The sequence below is a fragment of the Rhinatrema bivittatum genome, chromosome 8, assembly GCF_901001135.1.
Source record: "Rhinatrema bivittatum chromosome 8, aRhiBiv1.1, whole genome shotgun sequence".
NCBI lineage: Eukaryota > Metazoa > Chordata > Amphibia > Gymnophiona > Rhinatrematidae > Rhinatrema > Rhinatrema bivittatum.
The window spans coordinates 17103049-17127941 of NC_042622.1; the positions used below are offsets into that span (position 1 = coordinate 17103049).

The 24893-nt window shown below is 46.4% G+C and overlaps 1 protein-coding gene across 1 annotated transcript in view; it reads right to left on the reverse strand.

The window, feature by feature from the left end:
* LOC115097866 (cadherin-like protein 26) overlaps window positions 1–24893 on the reverse strand; it is a 121483-nt gene that overhangs the window by 25449 nt on the left and 71141 nt on the right. The window contains 7 exon segments of the mRNA XM_029613997.1: window positions 1112–1383; window positions 3122–3307; window positions 4263–4391; window positions 6015–6181; window positions 23131–23278; window positions 24288–24362; window positions 24364–24447. Of these exon segments, the coding sequence (XP_029469857.1) occupies window positions 1112–1383; window positions 3122–3307; window positions 4263–4391; window positions 6015–6181; window positions 23131–23278; window positions 24288–24362; window positions 24364–24447 (1061 nt within the window).

Consider the following 24893-nt stretch of genomic DNA (forward strand, 5'->3'; position numbering starts at 1 on the left):
GGTTGCACGAACAAATCTACGCCCGCGCACAGGTTTTGAAATCTGCTCCTATGGATGTGCATGTGAGGGTAGGCGTGGTATGTAGTGTGTCAGGATCTATGGGGCGGATTTTAAGAGCCCTGCTCGCGTAAATCCGTCCAGATTTACACGAGCAGGGCCCTGGGCGCCGGTGCGCCTATGTTCAATAGGCGCACCGGCGCGCGCAGAGCCCTGGGACTCGCGTAAGTCCCGGGGTTTTCCGAGGGGGGCGTGTCGGGGGCGGGCCCGATCCGCGCGGCGTTTTCGGGGCGGGACGTAGCGTTTCGGGGGCGGGCCGGGGGTGTGGTTACGGCCCGGGGCGGTCCGGGGGCATGGCCGCGCCCTCCGGACCCGCCCCCAGGTCGCGTCCCGGCCCGCTGGCACGTGGGGATTTACGTCTCCCTCTGGGAGGCGTAAATCCCCCGACAAAGGTAAGGGGGGGTTTAGACAGGGCCGGGGGGGGAACGGAGGTAGGCTGTGCGGCTCGGCGCGCACCGGCTATACGGAATCGGTAGCCTTGCGCGCGCCGATCCAGGATTTTAGCGGATACGCGCGGCTACGCACATATCTACTAAAATCCAGCGTACTTTTGTTTGCACCTGATGCGCCAACAAAAGTACGCCAAATCGCGCTTTTTGAAAATCTACCCCTTTGTGAGGTAATAATTAGAGGTATTTGGAAAATATATGTATTTGGTGGTGTGCACCTATTAAATATGTAGTACCTTTATTTCATAGTGTCATTCTTTCGTACGATGTTTCATATTTTTGTAAAGATTTTTTCTGTAAATATTATTATGTAATAAATGATTTTGGAATATGTATAAGGATATTTGATGAAGATTGATTTACCTACTGTACCTGTAATATTATTAAATATTTGTGTGCCAGTGGCAAGAAGCTAGAAGCCTTTCAGTTGAAACCCTGGCTGTTGCCAGGTGGAAAAGACTGCAGTGCATCCTCCTGGACCAAGTATTGTACTTATTCTTTTAATTGGGTAGATTAACACTTAAGTCGCATTGCACATGAATCACCAAAAACACATTCATGTAGCTCCAATCTGTAACCTGTGTTCATCCTCATTTCAGAATTACCTTATTTGAGTGGACGCATGATCCGGATCGGTAGCATTACAGGTTACCAGCACGGTCCCTGGCTGCAGACCCTCCTTCTGTCTGACAACGTAAGTCCCAGGATGAAATTTCGGAGGTTCGTTAGTGTCCAACACGTTGACCTTAACGGACACGTTACTGGAGACTGAGACAGGGTCGCTCACCATCCTGCCCTTTTCACAGGAAGAGAAAGGCTCTTCGTTTTCCACAGAAATGGTGATGTCCCTGACAGGGTTCTCTTCGTAGTTCAGTGGCTGAAAATCCAAACGAGAAGAGCCAACATCAACGTTTGGCATTCAAGAGAAAGTACGGAAGTGTTGATTGAAAGCACAAGCACTGGAAGTACCTGTGCAGAATAAAATGGGGCCGGTGTCGGTAAAACCAGGGCACCACATTATGAAGAAAAAGGCTGCTTTGGCAGTAACACGTTCAGACTTCCTGCCTGTCACGATGATTCACGGTGATTGTACTTTAATTTGGTAGGGGATGGGGTTTTATTGGAAACAAAATTTCCTGTTTTGTTTCAGTTTGTTTGCAAAACAAATCAAAAACAAATGAAATTTCTTTTGTTCCTCATTTTGTTTTGTTCTTCACTAAGCAATCGCTAGACCTGGCCTGAGCTCGCTGATACCCCTTAACCCTCCACCCCCACCCATCCCCACCACCAAAAACACCCTGTGGGTGATGTCTGTACCCCCCCCCCCCCCCACCACCACCTGTCTGGATGCTCCTTACTCCTTCCTGGGGTCAGTGAAGTCCAAAGGGAGCAGGAGCAATTCCTATCTGCTCTGGTCCCATCCGGTCAATTTTTCAAAATGTTGCCAGCCAGTCCAAAGGCCAATGCCATCCCGTTTTATTGTATACAAATACCCCTGCACCTCTGTACCTCTGCAGAATAAAATGGAACCGGTCAGTCCAGAGGCCAATGCCATCCTGTTTTATTGTACAGAGACACCCGTGCACCTCTGTACCTCTGCAGAATAAAATAGTGCTGGTCTTATGGCCAGTCAGTGCTAATTTGAAAAACTGATGCAGTGAAACAGGAGCAACTGTGGAAAACTCCTACCCCTTTGAACGCCAGTGACCTGGAGGAGGCAGAAGGAATGAATGGGGGTTGGGCAGGCTTGTTTTGCATTTTTTGCAGCAATATGGTTTTTTTGGCAGGGAAGGAGAGACTGAACCCAGTTTATTTCATTTTTTTGTCATTTGCTTTGTAGTTTATTTCGTTTCAAATAAATTTAAACCACAAATAAAACAAAAACCAAAAGTAATAAAACCAAAATTAAAAAATTAAAGTGCATAACCCTAGTCTGTGATGATTAGCTGAAGGTAGCTCATTTGCTGTTTTCCTGAGCTGTGTCCTACTTTCACCACTCCATTCAGATGTAGTAGTCAAATGGTTTTAAATCATCAAAGTACAACCTGCCCCAACTGGTCTTTACAAAAGGCTTTCATTATGCTACAGGAACTGTGTAACATGCAACAAGGGTCAAACCGAGGAACGGAGGTCAATATTGCTATTAGAAAGTGCTGCTACTTATTAATTTCCTGCTTCTAGACTATTTCAAACATTAATCGGTATTGTAGCCTGATTTCTCTATATGGTGAAAGTTGCCCTGTGATCTGGTCATGGAGGAATGGGGGGAGGGAGGGAACAGGGGGGTTGTGTTTTCTTGAGGGATAAAAATTTGGTACGCCTATGGCGCTCCTTAGCTAAGGGTAATGTTACACATTGTTCTTAATGAGTGCTCTTATTTGTGGACATGTTCTGCTGTGCTTGGTTGTGTTTTGACTGTTATGCTGTTCCATCATGGTTACCAATAAAAATTGTTTATATATAAAAAAAAAGAAAGTGCTGGATCTGGAGCAAGACTGTAAAAGGTCATCCTTTCCTAGAGAGCGAGAGATGGAGGAAAGCCCGGTCTCCAAACCAGCTGCGCCCAACTTGCCTTCACCGAAGCAAATATCAACTGATAAGAGAACGGACATTACCTTAATGACACTTAGTATTCCATCATTGGTTTCGGGATCTGTTGTAATATTGTACATTCCATTTTCATTGCCTTTTAAGATCTTATATATTGCTCTCCAAGCCGGTGTTTGTGGAGTGTCTTTGTCCTCCACTCTTATCCGGAGTACGTTCGAACCAATTTCACCTTCATGGATTTGCCCTACATACTGAAAGAAAAATGATCCTTCTTATTTTCACTTTATGTGCTAGGGTTTCAAGAACTCAAACACTTTGCAAACACCTGTCCTGAAAGTCAGCTAGACATTGCTAAAATTATTTTGCAAAAGGGCTTTAAAGTGGTTACCTTGCTTCTGCAAGAGAAAAAAAACAATGCAACCAAAAATAAATTTACAGAGGTGTGCAAAAAATGTTGCACCAAAAGTGGAACGAGTGAAACGTGTTTGCCATTTGTTGTGTTTTCAGTTACAATGGTGCAGAATACACCCCCATCAAAATCCATCGGTATGGCCAAGCCAAAGTGCAAAAATAACCAGAGGTTTACATAGACGACATCAGACTGTAATGATCAGAACTCCCTTCAAGCCTTGACTCACTCACCAGCAATGAGCCACAAGCCATGAATTATTAGTTCTAAAATAATCAAGTAACAATATAATCATTATGCAATACATCATCATAAAACAATTCAATATAGCAGTAAAATAATAAGATAAGATGGGAAGGAGGAGGAGGAGGAGACAGGATCTTGGGCATAGGGGGAAAGGGAAAGATAAGTCTTGGGGATGGAAGTGTCACCGGCCTCAACTCATGAACCATGATTCACAAGCCACAAGCTGTGAATCATGAGCAAGCCACAAATCATGGCCCATGCAAAATCCAGAGCACGCACGTTCATGCTGTCTTAATGTGCATGTTAAGCCTTAGTGCTTAGGCCACAAAGTATGAGGACGGATAAGTGATTGATAACAAATGGAAAGGGAAGATGTGCTACTCTTTAGACGGAGGTTCAAAGAGAGGAAAGATGCTCTAATTCCGCTCTAATCTGCAGAGGGAGAATGTGAGGCAAGTCTTGTTTTGGAAACAAGAGTGAGCTGGAAGAGCCAGCCCTCCATATGAGTTGAGTAGGGTAGGGGGCTAGGGGAACAGGGGATCTTGGCTTACTGTTTGGCTGATGATGGTAGGCATGTGGTTGTTGCCATCTTCTACAGCTATATTAAGGACAGCTGTGGAGGACAGCTGTGGAGTTCCATTATCTCTTGCTTTGATAAGAAGTTTGAACAGTTTGGTCGTCTGCAAACAAAAGAACATGGATGTCACCCTACTCAGACAAGGCAGAAGAATGCCATTTCTCTCTCTCTCTCTCTTCCAGCCTATCTGTGTGCTTGTCTATTGTTTACAGCCTCACAACCATCCCATTCCACAAACTCTTTGACCAAGATATTTCTCCAGGAGACTCAAGTGTTTATGAAACCCTGCTGGCCAAACACTGGTAGAGAAGCCTCAGTCATTCCAGGGTCTTAGTGTATCTCTTCCTCAAAATACTCAAGGAAAGCCAGCCTAGAGTTGCCAGCTGTCAGGTATTTGGTCAACTTGTTTAGTTATCACTGTCAGCAACCAGCAGCAGCTGGCGGAAATTTTAAACCAGCCAATGTAGGTGCTGGGAGGTTTTCTGATGGCCGCCAGCCTCCAGACTGGCAAATACTCTCCCCTCTCTCTCCCCTGCGGGCCTTTCCTTGTTGAAGCGGGGGCCAGTCAGAGGCCCAATCACAGCAGCAGCAACTCATTGGAAGTCACATGGGCCAGGGATTGAGTCTCCCATTCCATTTGGAAGCCAGGCGGGGGTGAAGCTTCCATAGGGCCTGGAAGTGGAGCACACACTAACTTACTTCCCAGCATGCTAGGTTTACCAGTGGCCCCAGCTTTTTCAGAACAGACTGATCTAATCCTGGCTTTACCCCACTGCATGTATGGACTTGTAGTTTTGCTTTTCTTAGGGAACTCAACAGGGAAATCAAAACTACCAGACCCAGCATGGGGGTTAAACCAGGACTGGATCGGCCTATCCTGAAAATCTGGAGCCAGCTGGTCTCTCTACAGCCTGCATGTCATTACAAACACGCGACTGCTGGCATCGCTGCCATGATCAGGCCTGGGAGTCAGTCCTGAATCAACAAGAAAAGGTTCACAGGCAAAGGGGAGATGAGGAGGAGGGTTGTAGGAGAGGAAGAGAAAATTAGGATGGGGCAGATTGCTGGCTTTTAATTTTTTTCATTGTTAGGAACCCCAAACCACCACCAAGAGGGAATGTTTTTAATGGTCTACACAGCATTTGATTTCTCTCTCTATATATATATATTTATATAGAGAGAGTGAGAATATTTATGCCAGCAGGGTGATTGTGTACTGTTTGTATCTCGTGGAGATCATTCTTGTGGATTCTCTAATTCTGAAAAAAGCACTTTAGTCTCCCATAGCCAACCTGGCCTTTTATCTTCAGATGAGCTAAAGCAGTGACATGAGCCAATGAACAGTTTTATCCCTCATGTGCGCGCACACACACACACACACATCACCATGCACATACACACACACACACAACCATGCACACATACACCCATGCACAAACACCCCCAGACATCACCATGCACACCCCCACACACATACACATCCATACACACACATGACATGTGTCAGATGGGACATAGCCAGAACTGAATTCTTTTGGGGGAGCCCAAGTTTAACACGGGTGGGCATAATGGCCAGCACCTCCTCCCCTGCCCTGCCCCCCACCCCTTTTCCTATCCCGTGTGGGTTCCACAGCAGTGGCTTTTAATGACCTTGCTGCAAGGGGTGGGAGCCCGTGTCAGGGGGCAGGTCCGCAAGGTTCATCCACGGAAAGAAAATCATGCCTACCTCAAAATTCAGGCACCCCTTCCCACGGATCAGTCCGTTTTTAGGATCGATGCTAAATGTGACATCAGACGGGGAAGGGGACTGTGAAACGAGAGAGTAGACCACCTCAGAGTTTGGGGTGTCTGGCTTATCTCTGTCAGTTGCCGAGATCTGGATGACTGGGTTAGCTGAAGGATGGAGAAGGAGAGAGAAGGAAAGTAGCAGTCACGGCACTTCATTATGAACATTGCGGGTTTATACTTGCTGTCTGCATTCGTTGCTCAGCACCCTGGACCCCTGTTACCAGCTTCTCCAATGGCAGATGTGCAAAGATGATGGCGTGAACGTTACTGAGCCCCTGAGCCTGTACTGAGGCAGGGGTAGATAACGCCAGCCTCGGTTTCAGGATCTCCCCAGTGAATTTCCATGCACTGCCTCCATTGTAGGTAAATCTAGCTTCTGCATATTCATTATGACTTCTCCAGGACTGGCGCTGGCTACCCCTGCATTAGGGCTTATTGTGAGGGGGGCTGGGCTTCTGGAAGATCTTAACCCGACAGGTTTTGTTTTGACTTATTTAACTATTTTTTCGTTCCATTTATAGACTTTTTGTTTTCATTCTGTACTGCCACAAAAATTCTAAAAATAAAGCCCCTGCACCCCCGAGCCAGACCTCACCCTTCCCTCCCACCTACCCTAGATCCATCTTACCCCATACATTAAATTAGCAAGTAGCACATTTAAGACTAATCAGAGAAAATTCTTTTTCACTCAACGCACAATAAAGCTCTGGAATTTGTTGCCAGAGGATGTGGTTAGTGCAGTTAGTGTAGCTGGGTTCAAAAAAGGTTTGGATAAGTTCTTGGAGGAGAAGTCCATTAACTGCTATTAATCAATTTTACTTAGGGAATAGCCACTGCTATTAATTGCATCAGTGTACATCAACCAACCTCTTCCCTTCAATAATAATTCTCCAACTTACACCAATACAAGGGACACTTGTGCTGTGGTGTTGCTCATGTACGGTGGCTCTATTGAAGGACAACCAATTGTTGGGTGTCCTTTTCTTTCGCCCCGTCTATTATTCTTTATTATCCAAGTTTTAATGAAACTATTTTTCTTTTGATTTTTCTGTTACTTAAGCTATTTTCTTAAAAAAACCCTTATCTCCCCGTTTTCTGAGGCGACCCGCGGTTTGTTTATTAATACTTATCAAGGCGTCTGTCTCAGCTTTCTCTCACGGGATCGCGTCTGCTTGCCCGACATGGGCCATGTTTCGGCACAGTCGTGCCTGCTTCAGGGGCTACGGGAGGGGTAGTCCTGTGTCCTTACCAGGTACACAGTAGCTGTTATGTCTCCAATATTGTGATGACCATGCTTCTGTCGTGGACGACGCCTACCTACAGAAGGTAGGCGTCGTCCACGACAGAAGCAACAATTGGTTGTCCTTCAATAGAGCCACCGTACATGAGCAACACCACAGCACAAGTGTCCCTTGTATTGGTGTAAGTTGGAGAATTAATTGCATCAGTAGCATGGGATCTTCTTGGTGTTTGGGTAATTGCCAAGAGAGGAAAGCAGTCAGGATGGTGGGTGGAAGGGAAGAGAGGAAAGCAGCCAGGATGGCGGGTGGAAGGGAAGAGAGGAAAGCAGTCAGGATGGCGGGTGGAAGGGAAGAGAGGAAAGCAGCCAGGATGGCAGGTGGAAGGGAAGAGAGGAAAGCAGCCAGGATGGCAGGTGGAAGGGAAGAGAGGAAAGCAGCCAGGATGGAGGGTGGAAGGGAAGAGAGGAAAGCAGCCAGGATGGCGGGTGGAAGGGAAGAGAGGAAAGCAGTCAGGATGGCGGGTGGAAGGAAAGAGAGGAAAGCAGCCAGGATGGTGGGTGGAAGGGAAGAGAGGAAAGCAGCCAGGATGGAGGGTGGAAGGGAAGAGAGGAAAGCAGTCAGGATGGCAGCTGGAAGGGAAGAGAGGAAAGCAGCCAAGATGGTGGGTGGAAGGGAAGAGAGGAAAGCAGCCAAGATGGCGGGTGGAAGGGAAGAGAGGAAAGCAGCCAGGATGGCGGGTGGAAGGGAAGAGAGGAAAGCAGCCAGGATGGCGGGTGGAAGGGAAGAGAGGAAAGCAGTCAGGATGGCGGGTGGAAGGGAAGAGAGGAAAGCAGCCAGGATGGCGGGTGGAAGGAAAGAGAGGAAAGCAGTCAGGATGGCAGCTGGAAGGGAAGAGAGGAAAGCAGCCAAGATGGCGGGTGGAAGGGAAGAGAGGAAAGCAGCCAGGATGGCGGGTGGAAGGGAAGAGAGGAAAGCAGCCAGGATGGCAGGTGGAAGGGAAGAGAGGAAAGCAGTCAGGATGGCGGGTGGAAGGGAAGAGAGGAAAGCAGTCAGGATGGCGGGTGGAAGGGAAGAGAGGAAAGCAGTCAGGATGGCAGGTGGAAGGGAAGAGAGGAAAGCAGTCAGGATGGCGGGTGGAAGGGAAGAGAGGAAAGCAATCAGGATGGCGGGTGGAAGGGAAGAGAGGAAAGCAGCCAGGATGGCGGGTGGAAGGGAAGAGAGGAAAGCAGTCAGGATGGCGGGTGGAAGGGAAGAGAGGAAAGCAGCCAGGATGGCGGGTGGAAGGGAAGAGAGGAAAGCAGTCAGGATGGCGGGTGGAAGGGAAGAGAGGAAAGCAGCCAGGATGGCGGGTGGAAGGAAAGAGAGGAAAGCAGTCAGGATGGCAGCTGGAAGGGAAGAGAGGAAAGCAGCCAAGATGGCGGGTGGAAGGGAAGAGAGGAAAGCAGCCAGGATGGCGGGTGGAAGGGAAGAGAGGAAAGCAGCCAGGATGGCAGGTGGAAGGGAAGAGAGGAAAGCAGTCAGGATGGCGGGTGGAAGGGAAGAGAAGAAAGCAGCCAGGATGGCAGGTGGAAGGGAAGAGAGGAAAGCAGTCAGGATGGCAGGTGGAAGGGAAGAGAGGAAAGCAGTCAGGATGGCGGGTGGAAGGGAAGAGAGGAAAGCAATCAGGATGGCAGGTGGAAGGGAAGAGAGGAAAGCAGCCAGGATGGCGGGTGGAAGGGAAGAGAGGAAAGCAGCCAGGATGGCGGGTGGAAGGGAAGAGAGGAAAGCAATCAGGATGGCAGGTGGAAGGGAAGAGAGGAAAGCAGTCAGGATGGCGGGTGGAAGGAAAGAGAGCCAGGTGGTATAGCGAGGCGACAGGAGGACCTTGTGAGACTGGAAGATTGGGCATCCAAATGGCAGATGAAATTTAATGTGGATAAGTGCAAGGTGATGCATATAGGGAAAAATAACCCATGCTATAATTACACAATGTTGGGTTCCATATTAGGTGCTACAACCCAAGAAAGAGATCTAGGTGTCATAGTGGATAACACATTGAAATCGTTGGCTCAGTGTGCTGCGGCAGTCAAAAAAGCAAACAGAATGTTAGGAATTATTAGGAAGGGAATGGTTAATAAAACGTAAAATGTCATAATGCCTCTGTATCGCTCCATGGTGAGACCGCACCTTGAATACTGTGTACAATTCTGGCCGCCACATCTCAAAAAAGATATAGTTGCGATGGAGAAGGTACAGAGAAGAGCTACCAAAATGATAAAGTGGATGGAACAGCTCCCCTATAAGGAAAGGCTGAAGAGGTTAGGACTGTTCAGCTTGGAGAAGAGACAGCTGAGGGGGGATATTGTAGAGGTCTTTAAAATCATGAGAGATCTAGAACAGGTAGCTGTGAATCAGTTATTTACTCTTTCGGATAATAGACTAGGGGGAACGCCATGAAGTTAGCATGTAGCACATTTAAAACCAATCAGAGAAAGTTCTTTTTCACTCAATGCACAATTAAATTCTGGAATTTATTGCCAGAGGATGTGGTTAGTGCAGTTAGTGTAGCTGTGTTTAAAAAAGGATTGGATAAGTTCTTGGAGGAGAAGTCTATTACCTGCTATTAATTGAGTTGACTTAGAAAATAGCCACTGCTATTACTAGCAATGGTAACATGGAATTGACTTAGTTTTTGGGTAATTGCCAGGTTCTTATGGCCTGGTTTTGGCTTCTGTTGGAAACAGGATGTTGGGCTTGATGGACCCTTGGTCTGACCCAGTATGGCAATTTCTTATGTTCTTATTGTAAAACGGGGAAATTGTGGAAGGGGGAGAAGGGGTATAAGTAAATAATATGCTAAATGAATACATTTGTCACTGATTGTCGTACTTATGGTGGAGCGGTAGATGCCACATTGTTCACAGAAGAGAGAAAAATGGAAAGTGAGGGAAGCTATGTGCTTTGGCAGGATCCGAAGGGAGCTCAGGATGGTTATGGTGCATCTGCTGAAGGACCTGTTCTATGGATCGCTAGAGAATGGGACAGGAGAGGGGTGGGTACTGTCGCGCTTTATAGAAGTGGAAGTGCAATATGGGTTTTCACAGCTGTACAGTGTTGTAAAACCTCCTCCAAAGGAGAGCAGAAAGCGGTGGTAAAATCTATGGTGCTTATTTTTAACCCTAAAGAGTTCCAAGTATGCATTTTGGCCTCCAGTTTATTTTGCGGGTTCCACTCTGGAAAGGGACCTTTGCTTTCAGTTTATTTTATTTTTCTTGGGAATCTCAATGTTGTAACAAAAGAAAATCAGAGGAAAAATTACTTTTCATTTGCTTTTTCTTCTGTCTATTAGAACAAAGTCTTCTTTCACTGATTTTGGTTTTTGTTATTACATTGAAATTCCCAGGAAAAATAAAATAAAAACTGAAAACGAAGGTCCCTAAAAGTGTAGTAGGAGTAGCAATGGTACCTGCAGCGGTAAACTCCATTAAACTCAGACCAGAGGTCTCTTTGTAAAAAAGTTACCAAGGCGTATTCCTAAGTTATCCACTAGAGTGCGCCCTTGTCAGCATTTTCAAGTCTAGCTCATTAAGCTGCAAAAAATCAACAAACTCAGAAGGTTTCAAGTTTCAATTGCAGCAAATTTATAGAAAAATGCATTCTTACCTTTTAAAGGCAGGACTCAATTAGTGTAAAAATGTGTATCAGCCCACTTTAGGGGGAATATAACATGATGCAACAGGTTTTCATTAATTAGTTTTAAGCCTATTTCATTGCCTCTGAGTCCCATGCACACAAAATATTGAATGATTGACTTTTTTTTTTTTGTATTGGGTTTTATTGGTCATGAAAGCAGCCAACCCTGCATGAGTTCCTTGTGCTCTTTAACTGTGTGTCTTTGGCCTTTGCAAAGCTCTGCAAGTGCTTAAAAATATAAGTGAGAGGTCACGTGGGGTGATGTGCTGAGGAGGACGTGTTTCTCACCAGCTCCGGCCACCCCGCTGCTCACACACTGGGAATAACGGCACTATCTGGCTAGAACCACCACTTTTTGGCGCTCACTGCTTCCAGCTTATGTCGATTGTGCGATATATGCAGAAATCTCCGCTTCCCATGGCTTCCAGGAGCACAAAAAAGGATAAAGAGCGCAGCAAGCCGGGAGACCCTAAAATGGCGGCGGCGCCCAGCGACCCGGATTTGGAGCCGGCGACCCCCCTTACTGTGGCGCTCCTGCGGGAAACGATTGCCGGCACCTTGGATGAAAAGCTAGCCGGCATTCACTCTAAGCTGGCGGAGGTGAGCGCTGCAATGTTGGAGCTGGGGCCGCGGATCGACCAGGCGGAAGGCCGGATCTCAGCCGCTGAGGACGAAATGGCGGCGGCGCAGGTGACGATTCAGAAACACGAGGCGGAACTAAAGGCTCTGACAGACAAACTGGACGATCTAGAAAACCGATCGCGACGGGCGAATTTGCGGTTCCTGGGCCTCCCAGAAGTGGTTGACGAACAGGGCTTGGGTCCCTTCCTTGAGGAATGGCTACCAGCGGCAGTGGGGCTTCCGGACCTTCAGGGCCTGTTCCATATCGAGCGGGCCCACAGGATCGGCCCCAAACGGAACGCGGAACAACGCCCTAGAATAGCCATAGCTAAGGTGCTCAATGCGGCGCATCAGCAAAAGATCTGGATGGCTTTTAGGGCTAAAAAGGAGCTGATTTATAAAAATCATAAGATTCGCCTCACTCAGGACTATTCGGCTCGGGTGACCCAATTGCGGCGCCAGTTTTCTCCGACTTGTTCCCGCTTAGTGGACATGAATATCAAATTCGCTATGCAATTCCCGGCTATATTAAAAGTATGGAAGGATGGGAAGATTTACTCATTCAACACACCGGAGGAAGCTCAGACACTCTTCCCCAAGTGATTCACAGGGAGCTGGAACGCATGCCTCAGGCCGGAGGGCCAAGCAAGCGGGAGACTTTCCTCAATGTGGTGGTTCTACATTTTTTATTTTTGTTTTTCTAAGTTTCAACGATGTAGTTCCCGGTTCGATGGTGTTTACTGGATTCCTAACGGACTCATTTTTATGGGACTGTTGTTGGCTCAGCCGGAGCGAGTTACAATGGGTACGAGCTCTGGTGGCGTCGGCGGGAGCCCTGGGGGACCGTGAAAGATCTTGATGTTGATGTCGGAGATTCCACGTCGGCGATCTCCCTTGGGGCCCCTGGGTGCTGTGCCCTGGACGCGGAGCGGCTCGGTCGGGGAGTGCTTATCCGGATGGGCGAGCGGACGGGACCCGAGGACGGAACAACTGGAGCGGCGGGGTGCCCGTACATCCTATACGGGCCCGACTCTTCGCCAGGAGCGAGGAGTATTGTTGGAGGACTTGTTGTTTGATTGGGGGGTTGGGGATCGGGGTGGGACAGGGGGCAGACAGTGAGCGAACGTGACTGGAGTGTATGTGTGGGTGGTATGGGGGAGGGAGTGTGTGGGGGGTTAGTTTGGGGGGGGTGGATGTAGCGGGGGGGTGGGGAGGGGGGCTGCAGGGAGTTTTGGGGTAGGGAGGGGGTGGGTTGAGGGGGATGCAAGGGGGAAAGGGGGAGGGTGCAGCGACTGTTTGGCTGTTGGGGTTACTGTATATTGTGGTTTTGGCTTTTCCACAGATGTTGCTATGCTTGCTGTTTATGTCCCTTGTACGTTCCTGGGGGAGGTACCGATCCATCTGTTTTGGGTGGCGTCACGGGGGGGGGGGGCTCAGCTGGGAGGTCCCCTCACTGGTTGTGAGGTATGCCTTGATCATTCCTTACTCTCTTGGATAATCAGAGATGGTTAAACTCGTATCTTGGAATGTAAACGGCCTGGGGACGCCGATAAAACGTAAGAAAGTTCTGTCCTATCTCAGACGGCTTCAGGCGGACATCGCCTGTATCCAGGAAACACACCTTAATGACACTGAGAGCGCCAAGCTTCGCAGGGACTGGGTGGGCACCTGTGTCTATGCCCCCGCAGTCCATAGGAAGGCGGGGGTGGCTATCCTTATTCACAAGTCTTGTCACTTTGTGGTTTCTCATGCCATCACTGACCCAGAAGGCAGGTTTATCATTTTGCAGGGACTTTGGAGACAGACACCGGTTACTATCTGCAACGTATATGCTCCCAATGACTACACGCACGCATTTTTTGAGGACTTGAGTAACAAACTGCATACACATACCCGGGGTACATTATATGTAGCGGGCGACTTTAACTGTGTACACGATCCCTCCTTAGACAGAAGCCCAGCCCCTGTGTCTACCCCGGGGAAGAGGCGGAAGGGGATCGCCTATTTGTGTCATCACTTACAGCTTCTCGATGTCTGGCGTACATTACACTCTACCGAACGAGACTACACTCATATCTCCAGGGCTCACGGGTCGATGGCGCGTATTGACTACATTCTTCTCTCCCAGGAGCGATTTTTCCAGGTCGCAGCTGCGGGCATAGAAACTCAAGCTATTTCAGATCACGCGCCGGTGTCCATCACTCTTACTTCTCACTCGTCTGTGCCAAAAGTACGCCTTTGGAGGTTCCCGGCTTATCTTAAGGACGATACCCGATTCCAAGCTTTCTTAAAAACTAAATGGACGGACTATGCTCGCAATAACCAGCAACACATCGGTCAACCCCAGCTCTTTTGGGAGGCTGGGAAGGCAGTGCTTCGGGGCGAAATCATAGCGTATGTTCACAGCCGAAAAAAACAATTAAATCAGGATATCCTTCACCTCGAAACCCAACTGAATCAGGCAAAAACAGCGTTAAACCGACACAATACGGCGGCAAACCGGTCGGGATTTTATGGGGTATTGGGCCGTCTGAATACATTATTAGACCTCCGAACTAAACATTACCTCCAAAAGGGGCAACAAACACTATTTCAGTTTGGGAACAAACCTAGTAGGTTACTGGCTAACCTGGTCAAGACTCAGAAGCCTAGATCGATCATCCCTACCCTGACCACCCCTTCTGGGGCAACGGCCCATACAGAATCGGAAATTTGTGAGGTTTTCAGGCAATTTTATGCTACCCTATATGCTTCTGACACCCCGGAGGGACAGGCGGAGGAGGAGCTCTTTTTTCAGGACTTGCCCCTGCCTTCGCTGACGGCTTCGCAGCGTGAATTCTTGAATCGCCCCCTGCAGACTTACGAGATAACCCAAGTTATTTCGGCCGCCGCAGCCGGGAAATCCCCAGGGCCCGACGGGCTCTCTTACGACTTCTACAAGATTCTCATCTCTTTCATTGGTACACCCTTGACGCGGTATTTCATTGATGGCCTGGCTAACCAAGGTTTCTCTTCTCGCTTTACTGAAGCGCATATTGTGGTTCTTCCTAAGCCGGGCAGGGATATGACTAGCCCTTCTTCCTTCCGGCCGATCTCTCTCTTGAACTGCGATCAGAAAATCTTGGCCAAGATTTTGGCGAACCGATTGGGTATCTTTCTCTCTCATCTGATCTCGCCCCATCAGACGGGATTTATCCGTGGCCGCAAACCTCAGGTCAATATCATAAAATTACTTACCGCTATGACTATCTGTCAAACACAGGAGATCCCTGCCCTGGCTATCGGCTTCGACTCGGAGAAGGCCTTTGACCGGGTGGCGTGGCCTTACTTGTTTTCGGTGTTACAGCGGTTTGGTATACGCGGGGATTTTCTTCTTTATATTTTGCTTCTATACGATAACCCAACCTCCTATATCTTAGCAAACGGCTGCCTCTCGGACGCAGTGGACGTTCGGCGGGGGGTTCGTCAGGGGTGTCCTCTTTCCCCGTTGCTGTATATCTTATCGATTGATCCTTTACTGCGTAAGATCGCTGCTTGTCCCCAAGTGAAGGGTTTTGGTGGGCCCCGTCATGTTTTCAAAATAGCTGCTTTCGCAGATGATCTTTTGATGTTTGTTACACAGCCTCAACGTTCTTTACCTGTGATCTTAGATATTCTGCAGGACTTTGGGTGTTTTGCGGGCTTGCGGATCAATCAAGACAAGTCGGAGGCTTTAGACGTTACCGGGACCATGTGTTCGACCTGGGTGGGTGGTTTTCCCCTGCGATGGGTGTCGGATCACCTTAAATATTTGGGCATACGGATCCCCGTCCGGTTGCACAACTTCTACAGCGTTAATATAACACCGCTGTTGAAGTACACTACGGCCGCGCTGAGGGGGTGGACTTCCCTCCCTTTGTCCTTGGTGGGGCGCATACACCTTTTCAAAATGGTTGTCCTCCCCAAATGGCTCTACACTATTCAGATGGCCCCACTTTGGATAAAAAAACGGGACCACACTACACTTCTTCAGACATTGCGCAGGTTTTTGTGGCGAGGCAGGAGAGCGCGATTACCCATGGCCGTGCTCATGGGGCCTCGGGAGGAGGGGGGCTTGGGCTGTCCGAATTTGGAGCTGTACAACCTTGCTTGTGGGTTACGATATGTTAAAGACTGGCTTTTTGCCACGGCGACTTTTACCCCACATCCCTGCCTCCTAGAGTGGTTTGGCGTCTCTTCGTTAAATCCGCTCATCCACTTGGATGCGCGTCTGCTCCCCACCCGTCTTAAGCCACAGGTGGTTTTGAGTACATGTCGGGAAACCTGGAAACTGTTCTGCAAGTTGGGAGGCATTCAGGGTACTCTCACCTCATGCATCACCATAGCGGGCCATGACTTGTTTCCCCCGGGGAAAACAGGGAGCTCTTTCGTTCGCTGGAACCGCCTGGGGCTCACCTACATTTTTGACCTCTATGAGGGAGTGACCGGGGATCTCCTTTCCTTTGCCTCCCTCAAACAGCGTTTCTCTCTGCCCGACACAGACCTTTACGCGTACCATCAAGTATTCCACTTCCTTAAGTCTAAAAAGGCCCTGCTCGCAGACACCCCGGCGGTTCGACGTCTCAGGGACATTGTTCAGGTGGGAAGGAGGGGGCCACCGGCTATCTCTTATTACTATAAAGAAGCAATTCACCTGGCCGACCCGCACACTGTAGAATCCTGCTATGCGAAGTGGACACCGTGGGTTCTTTTTTCCCTCACCCTCTCTGAATTTAAACAATGCTTCATGGATTTAGCTGTACTATCAGATAATATTATATTGCGAGAGACACAGTACAAGTTTCTTTGGCACTGTTATATCACACCCCAACGGGCTTACCAAATGAACATTACTACATCCCCCCAATGCCCAAAATGCACAGCGGGTCCTGCCTCGTACTTTCACTGTTTTTGGGATTGTGGGTGGTACTCCGATTCTGGCGCCAGGTGCGTACTACCTGCTCCGCTATCTTAAAAACCAAATTGCCACTCCATCCGCATCTTTGGCTGTTTGGGTCGGATGCTCCGGCTTTGGTGTCGCTTTCCGTTACCCGGAAACTTTTTGTGGCTAAAGCTGGTCTGGTGGGGAAGAGGATAATTTTGGCTGCCTGGCTTCAGACGAGCTCTCCCAGTTATGAAATGTGGTTCAAACGCCTGGTAAACTTATGTTCCATGGAACATGTCCTGCTGACAGCAGCTACGCCAAAGAGGCTTGTACTTACCTCAAAAGTTTGGGCTGCCTTTACTGTTTATATAGGACCGCACACTGGCCGGGTGCCTGACCCCTGGCGCAAGGACACTGACGACGATTGAGTCGGTGCCGACCTGTAAGCATTGGTATTTGGTATTTGCTGTAAGCATAGCTCTCCTCATCGCCCTTTGGGGCGCCCCATGGGCCGGCGATGAATGGGGGGGGGGGGGGGGGGGTGGGAGGGGTACATTTGTTGGGCTAGTTATCTGGATTTCTGTTTGGCACTGTTGCTACTGTTGCCGTATGAGTTCTGTTTTATGCTGTTGTCCTTATAAAATGTTAATAAACATATTTTCAAAAAAAAAAAAAAAAAAAATATAAGTGAAGGAATTTTATCATGTGTGTCTTATTCTAACAGTATTGTTTCAGCATATGGGAGCTAGCCCAACATACTGTGTGTTGAGGTGCATGCCAGCAATGTAGAGTGTGAAAAGAGACAGACTGAGCCAGTCCTGGATTCACCCTATGGCTTGCAGGGAACTGCAGTCTGGCTTCTCTTAGGGTGATGTTTTCACCGACCAGTGGCCAATAAATGGCTTGCTTTGTTCATCCCTCCATTCTCTTTCAGATTATAACTATCTAGGTTTATCCCCATGCAATGTTTTTCTGTTGTGGTTTTGTTTTACAGGCAGATTATTACTGGGTTTTATCTGATTTTCAGTTAGACCAAAAAGGTGGAAGGTCTTAATCGAATGACTTATGAGGAGAGATTGAAGAATCTAAATATGTACACCCTGGAGGAAAGGAGGAGCAGAGGTGATATGATACAGACTTTCAGATACTTGAAAGGTTTTAATGATCCAAAGACAACGACAAACCTCTTCCGTAGGAAATAAATCAGCAGAACCAGGGGTCACGATTTAAAACTCCAGGGAGGAAGACTCAGAACCAATGTCAGGAAGTATTTCTTCACAGAGAGGGTGGTGGATGCCTGGAATGACCTTCCGGAGGAACTGGTGAAGACCAAAACTGTAAAGGACTTCAAAGGGGCGTGGGATAAACACTGTGGATCCATAAAGTCTAGAGGATGTGAATGAAGAGTGGGTGGCTCACAGGAACAATGGCTACTACCTGTGATAATATCCTTATTCAATAAACATACACACGGTTAATGCGACTCCAACATTGCTCTAAGCTTCAGCGGCAATGAGGAAATGTGAAAAAAAGGATTTGCATTCACAAAAAAGCGGGGAGTAGCTTGCTTGTTATGGCGGTTGCTACCCCAAACCAAATAAGCTGAGACTTCACTTTTAATGCATGATACTTCACATTCAATGCATATCCAGCATAGCTCTCTGCTTCAATGGCAGGGGAGGAAGTTTGACACTTCATGCATATCCAGCATGGCTCTCTGCTTCAATGGCAGGGGGAAATGATGAATAAAGGTGGATCTATATTCAGGCATCAATCAACAAGGAGTGAATTGGAGGAGTGTTGTTTTCAGCCAGGCTGTTTTTATCTGGGTACATACCTTTTTAACTAGGGGACTGCCCTTGTAAATGGGTCCTCTTATGATCTACATGATATATTCAGGCAACAACCAACAAAGATTGAATTACATAGTCTGGATAAACAGATAAGCATGGGTGTAGCTTGCTTATTGCGGTGGTTAATACCCCTAACTAATTAAGCTATTTCACTTAGATGCAGTTCCAACACTGCTCTCTACATTAATGGCTGAGGTGGAAGGGAAATAGAATAAAAAAGGTTACTAGGAACCAAGAGTAACATAAGTATGTGAGAGAAAAAAAAGTGCAAAAGCTTGCTGGGCAGACTAGATGGGCCGTTTGGTCTTCTTCTGCCATCATTTCTATGTTTCATTTCTATGTTTCTAAGATTGATCTTAGTTTCCTTTTGAAAGAACTAAATTTATGTTTATACCTGGTCCCAGCACAAGGTGGCAGCAGTTCAATCCAGTCTAAAATAGAATCACTTCTCTCTTAGGGAAATGAGAACTCCACCTCTGGGCATTCAGTCAGGTAAAAGCAGGACTGACAGCCTGTCTGTCTGACATAGAACTCTATAGTCAACCTACCTCAGGGCTTCCCAAATGTGTCCTTGTGATCCCACACTCAGTTGGGTTTTTCAGGATAGTCACACTGAATATGAATAAAACAATTTGCATACATTAGATACCTGGTATATGCAAATTTATCTCATGCATATTCACTATGGATATCCTAAAAAAACAAGTAGGTATGGGGTCCCTAGGGCAGAGTTGTAAAGTCCTATCCTATTCTTTAAAAGAAAAATTACATTGAAATTACATCTCAGAGACATGGTGGAAGGAGGACAACCAATGGGACAGTGCTATACCTGGGTACAAATTATATCGTAATGACAGAGATGAGCACCCGAGAGCCGGTGTGGCGCTTTATGTCCGGAATGGCATAGAGTTCAACAGGATGAATATCCTGCATGAGACTAAATGCACAATTGAATCTTTATGGGTAGAAATCCCTTGTGTGCTTATTTGATTTGGGGTAGTAACTGCCGCAACAAGCCAGCTACTCCCATGCTTATTTGTTTACCCAGACCATGCAACCCATTCCCCGTTGGTTGATGCTGAATAAATCATCTTTTCTTCATTTTCCCTGCCGCTGAAGGAGAGAGCTATGCTGGATGTGCATTGAAAGTGAAGAAATCCCTTGTGTGTTGGGGAAGACTATAGTGATAGGGGTATACTACCGTCCACCTGGTCAAGATGGTGAGACTGACAGTGAAATGCTAAGAGAAATTAGGGAAGCTAACCAAATTGGTAGTGCGGTAATACCGTTGAAGTAACCGCTATCAACCAACATTGACTCTCACCCTCCGACCTCTTCCCTAATTCCTCCCCCCCCCCCCCCCACCCCCGGCTCCAGTCCCTGCCCTGACACCACACACCCCTGCTTACCTCCCCATGTCTCCTCCCTCCACAGGATATATTATGTGAATAATCGCCTAGGATAAATATCCAGCCGAGCCCAACAATCTGTTTATGCCTCGCTACCCTATTGTTTTTTCGTTGATTATTGTATCACTCTCCAGTTGTTATCGTTTAATATCTTTCCTGTCTTCCATCGCTCATGTTTTCGCTCCCTGTTTAATGTAACTTTACCTTCTACATAGTTGTAAATTGGTTTCCCCTTGTTCTATTGTAAACCGGTATACTAATAGAATTTAAATAAATAAATAATGGGAGACTTCAATTACCCCAATATTGACTGGGTAAATGTATCATCGGGACATGCTAGAGAGATAAAGTTCCTAGATGGAATAAATTATAGCTTTATGGAGCAATTGGTTCAGGAACAGACGAGAGAGGGAGCAATTTTAGATCTAATTCTCAGTGGAGCATAGAATTTGATGAGAGAGGTAACTGTGGTGGGGCCACTTGGCAATAGTGATCATAATACGATCAAATTTGAATTAATGACTGGAAGGGGGAAAGTAAGCTAATCCACAGCTCTCGTGCTAAACTTTCAAAAGGGAAACTTTGATAAAATGAGAAAATAGTTAGAAAAAAAATGAAAGGAGCAGCTACAAAAGTAAAAAGTGTGCAAGAGGCATGGTCATTGTTAAAAAATACCATCCTAGAAGCACAGTCCAGATGTATTCCACACATTGAGAAAGGTGGAAAGAAGGCAAAACGATTACCAGCATGGTTAAAAGGGGAGGTGAAAGAAGCTATTTTAGCCAAAAGATCTTCATTCAAAAATTGGAAGAAGGAGCCAACAGAAGAAAATAGGATAATACATAAACGTTGGCAAGTTAAATGTGAGACATTGATAAGACAGTCTAAAAGAGAATTTGAAAAGAAGTTGGCCGTAGAGGCAAAAACTCACAGTAAAAATTTTAAAAAATATATCCGAAGCACAAAGCATGTGAGGGAGTCAGTTGGACCGTTAGATGATCGAGAGGTTATAGGGGCACTTAGAGAAGATAAGGCCATCGCGGAAAGATTAAATGATTTCTTTGCTTCGGTGTTTACTAAAGAGGATGTTGGGGAGGTACCCTTACTGGAGAAGGTTTTCATGGGTAATGATTCAGATGGACTGAACCAAATCACGGTGAACCTAGAAGATGTGGTAGACCTGATTGACAAATTGAAGAGTAGTTAATCACCTGGACTGGATGGTATACACCCCAGAGTTCTGAAGGAACTAAAAAATGAAATTTCAGACCTATTAGTAAAAATTTGTAACCTATCATTAAAATCATCCATTGTACCTGAAGACTGGAGGATAGCTAATTTAACCCCAATATTTAAAAAGGGCTCAAGGGGCGATCTGGGAAACTACAGACCGATTAGCCTGACTTCAGTGCCAGGAAAAATAGTGGAAAGTGTTCTAAACATCAAAATCAAAGAACATATAGAAAGTCATGGTTTAATGGAACAAAGTCAGCATGGCTTTACCCAAGGCAAGTCTTGCCTCACAAATCTGCTTCACTTTTTTGAAGGAGTTAATAAACATGTGGACAAAGGTGAACCGGTAGATGTAGTGTACTTGGATTTTCAGAAGGCGTTTGACAAAGTTCCTCATGAGAGGCTTCTAGGAAAAGTAAAAAGTCATGGGATAGGTGGCGATGTCCTTTCGTGGATTACAAACTGGCTAAAGTCTCAGGGATCTGTATTGGGACCCGTACTTTTCAATATATTTAGAAATTATCTGGAAAGAAATACAACGAGTGAGGTAATCAAATTTGCAGATGATACAAAATTGTTCAGAGTAGTTAAATCAAAAGCAGATTGTGATAAATTGCAGGAAGACCTTGTGAGACTGGAAAATTGGGCATCGAAATAGCAGATGAAATTTAATGTGGACAAGTGCAAGGTGATGCATATAGGGAAAAATAACCCGTGCTATAATTACACAATGTTGGGTTCCATATTAGGTGCTACAACCCAAGAAAGAGATCTAGGCATCTTTGTGGATAACACATTGAAATCGTCAGTTCAGTGTGCTGCGGCAGTCAAAAAAGTAAACAGAATGTTGGTGATTATTAGAAAGGGAAGGAATGGTGAATAAAACAGAAAATGTCATAATGCCTCTGTATCGCACCTTGAATACTGTGAATAATTCTGGTCGCCGCATCTCAAAAAAGATATAATTGCGATGGAGAAGGTACAGAGAAGGGCGACCAAAATGATAAGGGGAATGGAACAGCTCCCCTATGAGGAAAGACTAAAGAGGTTAGGACTTTTCAACTTGGAGAGGAGACGGCTGAGGGGGGATATGATAGAGATTTTTAAAATCATGAGAGGTCTAGAATGGGTAGATGTGAATCGGTTATTTACTCCTTCGGATAATAGAAAGACTAGGGGGCACTCCATGAAGATAGCATGTGGCATATTTAAAACTAATCGGAGAAAGTTCTTCTTCACTCAATGCACAATAAAGCCCTGGAATTTGTTGCCAGAGGATGTGGTTAGTGCAGTTAGTGTAGCTGTGTTTAAAAAAGGTTTGGATAAGTTCTTGGAGGAGAAGTCCATTACCTGCTATTAATTAAGTTGACTTAGAAAATAGCCACTGCTATTACTAGCAACAGTAACATGGAATAGACTTAGTTTTTGGGTACTTGCCAGGTTCCTTTGGCCTGGATTGGCCACTGTTGGAAACAGGATGCTGGGCTTGATGGACCCTTGGTCTGACCCAGTATAGGCATGTTCTTATGTTCTTATATTCTTAAAATGTTGTCATCATAATTTGGGGGCTGGTGAACACTGGAAATATTTATTGTCTTCCTCCAGCATCTCCTGCTGGAACCCAGAAACCCTGCAGTACACGAGCTGCTGCCTGCTGGGCCACAGTGAGGGGTGCACCACCCACAGCAGACTCCTTAATTACAAAGCAAACAGCTGGAGGTTTTCAATCCATTTCTTCACAAAAGGGGGTAGAGTAGCTCTCTCACTTAGTGCCATACATCCTGGGGGATACATCAACATCACTAACTTTCAAGAGCTACATCAATCACTGGCACCTCCATCAGTGTACAGTACAAGTTATCTGATTCCACAGTAAGCGCAAAATTTGGAAAGTTGAAGACCAACCAGTGACATGGTTATTTTTTTCCCCATTTTCAGGAAGTCACATTGAAATAAAGTGCAAGATTTTCACTTGGTCCCAGTTCTAAACTAAGCCTGGCTTCTTTTCTCACTGTCAGATAGCACGAGTACTGTCTACGTAACCAAATAACCGGGGCCACTCTGTAGAAGTTGGCACCAAATAGGCCTCTAGCAGGAAAGACAGCAGCCAGCGGGCACTCACTCAGGGTGTTGGTCTCCTTCACATTGATGTTGGTTTCAGGATTCAAGAACTGAGGCGCGTTGTCATTCACATCTTTCACTTCTACATTGAAAATTAACGACCTGTCCACTATTTTTCCTGTGAGTCTGTCAGCAACATCAAAGCGAACCTGTAATAAATAGTACAGTCTATACAACTTTACTTCAAGGTCTCATCCTCATTCTGGTTATTTGACTCTTAAAGCAGCCACATTAATAGATCTAGTTTTGTTTCCTTACCTTTAGCTATCTATATCTAAATCCAGATATTGCTTGTTTTATAAGTAGAAAGGCAGATAGTTTAAGCAGAAGGCCTTCTGATAACCTCTAAAGCTGGAATCAGCAGGGTTTAGATGTCAGGAAACAATACATTTCAAGCTCTTTCTAGCTAAACCCTTCTAGCCAACGAGCACAGTTTAGATCAATGAGCCAGAAGCAGAAATTCATATGTAAGTAGTAATAGTCCCACCAATTCTGGCCTGGGAGGTCCTGGGCTTGCTAGGCCTCAGAAGCAAAGCAGAGTCAGGCCTGGCTAGTTGCTATGACAAGGGAAGACCAGAGGCTGTGGGCAATGCCTAACAAGGTCCTCTGCTGGGACAACCATCACCTGGCCTTCCACACCCAGAAATGGGCAGAAAGAGGACAGGAGAAACAAAAGGAAGAGCCGATAATGATTTGTATCCATACAGTTCTTTCTATCCACGTTAGAATCTCGTGCAGTCACCTAAGCCACAGAAGCATGCACACAGCCACGTCTGAGGTGGAAAGTCTGTCCACCAATTTTGCTAGATGATGTAAATAGGGGACAGGGAAGAAGCAATTATGTTTAATATTAGAAAATAAATTCTTGCATTCATTATTGCCAATTATAAGAGAGCAAGCTGAGGCACACAGAAATAAAGTGATGTCCCCGAGGTCAAACGAAGAGCTAGTGCTAGAAACATATTTGAAATTTCCTCCTAGAAGTTCTCCTGAGCCATAGCAATAAACTCACTGATTGACCCATAGGGCAGCACTCCAGTCCGGACTGCATGGTCACATTTCAATGTTAAACACAATGAAGAATACAATTCCTGCAGGAAGGCGAGCAAGCTGCGACTTTGCTGTACATGGAAAGGGATCCTGCTTCCCGTTACCCACCACAAACAAGGCCGTCTTCTCTCGATCAATGGTACGGTGCACAAACACTTCCCCACTGGTTTCGTTAACGGAGAAACAGACCAAACTCTGGAAACTCATCCACCCCAGGGCCGCTAATGAGGAATCTTATGCTCATGTTAGCTGATCGATCGTTGAAGAGCTGAAAGGGAAACAGCCAACTAGTTATTACAATGTTTTTTTGTGGCAGGGTTCAGTTACAGCACTGAAAACCCTTCCAAGGAGCTAATAGCACCTAAAACGTTACTGGTCCTGGATTTGAGGGTTCACTCATTTGGGTCCCACACGTGTGCCCGGCTGGGGTTGACAGGCTGCTCGTCACAGCCACGGGAGCACTGAACAATTTAATGTGAACAGGTAAAGCCACAGTAGACTGACGCTTTCAGGCCAAACATTAGAGGAATAGAGGTAAAACATGACAGAGGAGTCCATCTTCGGTTTGTTCTAAGTGGAACACACCGAAGATGGACTCATTCCTAAAAAAAAACAAAAAAAACCCCTGAAAATTATTTGCATTTTTCGTTCAGTAAATAGCAGACGGTATTTACTGGCAGTTTCTGGTCCCCGTCCCCAGGCTCTTACTTACAC